Source organism: Helianthus annuus, chromosome 10, assembly GCF_002127325.2.
Source record: "Helianthus annuus cultivar XRQ/B chromosome 10, HanXRQr2.0-SUNRISE, whole genome shotgun sequence".
In the NCBI taxonomy this organism is placed as follows: domain Eukaryota; kingdom Viridiplantae; phylum Streptophyta; class Magnoliopsida; order Asterales; family Asteraceae; genus Helianthus; species Helianthus annuus.
Window position 1 is genome coordinate 139,054,235 of NC_035442.2, and position 2,831 is coordinate 139,057,065.

Below are 2,831 nucleotides of genomic sequence, written 5' to 3' on the forward strand. Positions count from 1 at the left end.
CTAGCAGCGCCACCTCCACTTTACCACCAACGCGCCTACCGCCACCATCGTCTACCACCCACACTATCTTTATCTTACCTTTTATCTTTATCTTTATCTTTTATCCATACCATACTCCAAAATCTCGAATGCACTCTTAGGCATGTGGTTCACATATTGTTTGTGGTAATATTCTCTCTTAACAAATTCACAGTATTATATTTTTTGATTAAAAAAAAAGTAAATCCAATTCCTATGATATGATATGGTGAATAATGATACTTGGACATATGTACTATGTACAGCTAAGTCCAATCACTACTAACCCTTATTCTTTCTACATCCTGTAGTTGTCGATACACCTGTTGCCTTTGTACAATTGTACTCATATTTCTTAAATATCATTTACTTCCTTATAAAATAGGTTCCATTAGAAGTTACTATCAGGATGCCTATCATTTTTATTAATCCTCATCAGATGCTTCATTGCACAACCACCAATCTTTATGCACATTTAAACTAAGAATTAAATTATAAAAATAGACTTTTGTAGCTTGCAAAATACAAGCAAAGGTGTGCATTATCACCTCCACAAGTCTTTAACAGAGATAGGGTAAAAGAAATATACGGAGTTCAAGTCGAATCTGCGGTTACAATCGAGCTTTCAGACTCCGTCAATTCCAGTCAAGCGTCACACTATGCGTTAGATTTATTCGCTACGTAGCAATCTAGTTAACTACAGTAATATAAGGTTAGCTAAACGTACCCTTTTGGAATTTTCATCAAAACCTTGCAGGAAATATTAAATCCATGGGATTTATTTTTACTGTAAAAAGAGCGAATATTAATGATTTGACAATGAAGGGAGGGTACGTTTAGCAGAACCTAATTCTAATTCGTGTTAAGGAGTTCTTCAATCATTTGCAACGCGATTTTATCCTCTTCTTCACTGTCTCTAATCCGACAATTTTCAACAACGTCAATTTCCCCTTGGATCTTGGCTTTGGTCTTCCCAAGCTCGACGGTCATGACCCAGTTGGAACCCGAATGAATTCCAGCCCGTTTCTGCCACACTCCGATATGAGAACTCTCCGTGTCAAGCCTGAGACAGGTCAGCGACGGTGAAGGCGCCTTACAGCATTTTCTTAGCTTCGCGCTTAACATCGTAGAAAGAGCCGAAGCTGGCGTAGCCTGTGATTGTGTGTTTCCATCTGCTGCTTCTGTTTTGACAATTGGAAAATTTGTTTTGGCATTATGACCACTCATTAGAATAGCGGCTTCATCGTACGCTCTGGCGGCTTCTTCTGCTGTTTCAAACGTCCCTAGCCACACTCTTCTTTTCCTATATGTTTATACAGAAAGTTAAATGGTTAAAATATGTATTAAAAGAAAAATATATGTATGTATGTATGTATGTATGTATGTATGTATGTATGTATGAAGACTAGATTGAGAGGGTACATACAGTAAAGGGTGTCGGATTTCGGAAACCCATGAACCCCAGTGGCGTTGTCGTACGCCTCTGAATTTCTTTTGGCCCATTTGTGAATGTGAATCTAATGGTGTGTGTTTTGTCAGAGAGATATGAAGTGAAGTGAAGTGGAGTGAGTTGAGGTTGAAGAGAGGATATTTAAAGAGGGAAGTAATTGTGGGCAGCATAGCCAATAATGTTAATTGTGAGGGAAGAAAAAAAGGAAGGGTGTTTTATTGATGGAAAGTTACTTATTATGTACATAGTTAAATTTATTATTAAATTAATAAATTTATCTAGAAATGGATTTTTCTATTATTGTGTATAATTATAAGAGACTTAAACAACACTAGATGGTGGTTGGTTATCCACTTCTATTATGACATGTGACAATGCAAATAGAGATATGTGGGGAAATGGTGTGACCGCACTTGGGTTGGTTAACGAGCAAGTGGAGCCAATTTCATCTTGGGCTCGAAGCTAAATGAGCGAGCTTGTATCGATTCGAAAACTCTTTACCAAGATGAAATTTAAGCTCTGACTCAACTCAGATAAAACTCGGGCCACATTGCGGCTCGACGAGCCAACTCATAAGTGAAGAATAAGATGAAGATGGCGGGAGTCCAATACATTGGTTATAGTTTTAGTTATCTATTAAGTGACATTTTGATTATGTTTATGGTTGTAGGCCAAAACTGACATTTGCACACTCCTAGATCTCACTATTAAACATAAAGAACCGACAAACATAAACCTATCCAAAGTCATATGAAGAAAAGGAAAAAAAAAAGAAAGAAAAGAAAAGAAGTACGTCATTTTCAAGATTTTGGTTGAATATTTGAAATTGCGCCAATTACAGTTATTAAGCTAAAAGGTTGCAAAATGATGAAATAGCCATATTCTTTTGTAAAAATTGTTGAGAATTTGCTGAAATTCTTGAATTCAGTACTCAATAGTAAGGACATCACTAAGGTGTTGTTTGTTTTTTAAGAGGTAAAATGTCTGTAATCTGTGGACTACATCTGCAGACATCTGTAGAAGAATAGGTGGACCACACCTTGCAGTCTGCAATAAGAATGTTCTTTGTTTTTAACGTATATAGACTTCAAAAATAAACTGGTGGTGGGGTACTGACGGTGGTGGTTGTGGACAATGGTGCTGGACTATCACACCCCAACCGATGGCGGAAACATCGGAATGTGACAAAAATGAGATTGTAAGAGACTTCATAACGACTAATTGTGACAATATTTAGATAATTCAAATTTCATTAATATTAAAAGGAGAAATACAGTGTTTGAAATGGAAGGTACGAACAAGTTTGGCAAATAACGTAACAACACGAAACAAAGTACATAAGTTCAAAATCTAGGTGTGTTTC

The 2,831-nt window shown here is 36.6% G+C and overlaps 1 protein-coding gene across 1 annotated transcript; it reads right to left on the bottom strand.

The window, feature by feature from the left end:
• Window positions 1-524: 524 nt before the first annotated feature.
• LOC110885738 (ethylene-responsive transcription factor WIN1) lies at window positions 525-1,632 on the bottom strand. Its single transcript, XM_022133445.2, has 2 exons — window positions 1,445-1,632; window positions 525-1,321 (listed from the first exon to the last, which is right to left on the bottom strand). Exons 1-2 carry the CDS (start codon window positions 1,519-1,521, stop codon window positions 871-873), a joined length of 528 nt encoding a protein of 175 aa, XP_021989137.1. The 5' UTR covers window positions 1,522-1,632; the 3' UTR covers window positions 525-870.
• Window positions 1,633-2,831: the final 1,199 nt, after the last annotated feature.

Bases quoted from the DNA above. Each gene is read 5' to 3' on its own strand.
- LOC110885738 (XM_022133445.2), bottom strand. From the start codon at position 1,521: ATGGGCCAAAAGAAATTCAGAGGCGTACGACAACGCCACTGGGGTTCA. The intron at 1,322-1,444 runs GTATGTACCCTC...ATAAACATATAG, and splicing joins GAAATCCGACACCCTTTACT to GAAAAGAAGAGTGTGGCTAG.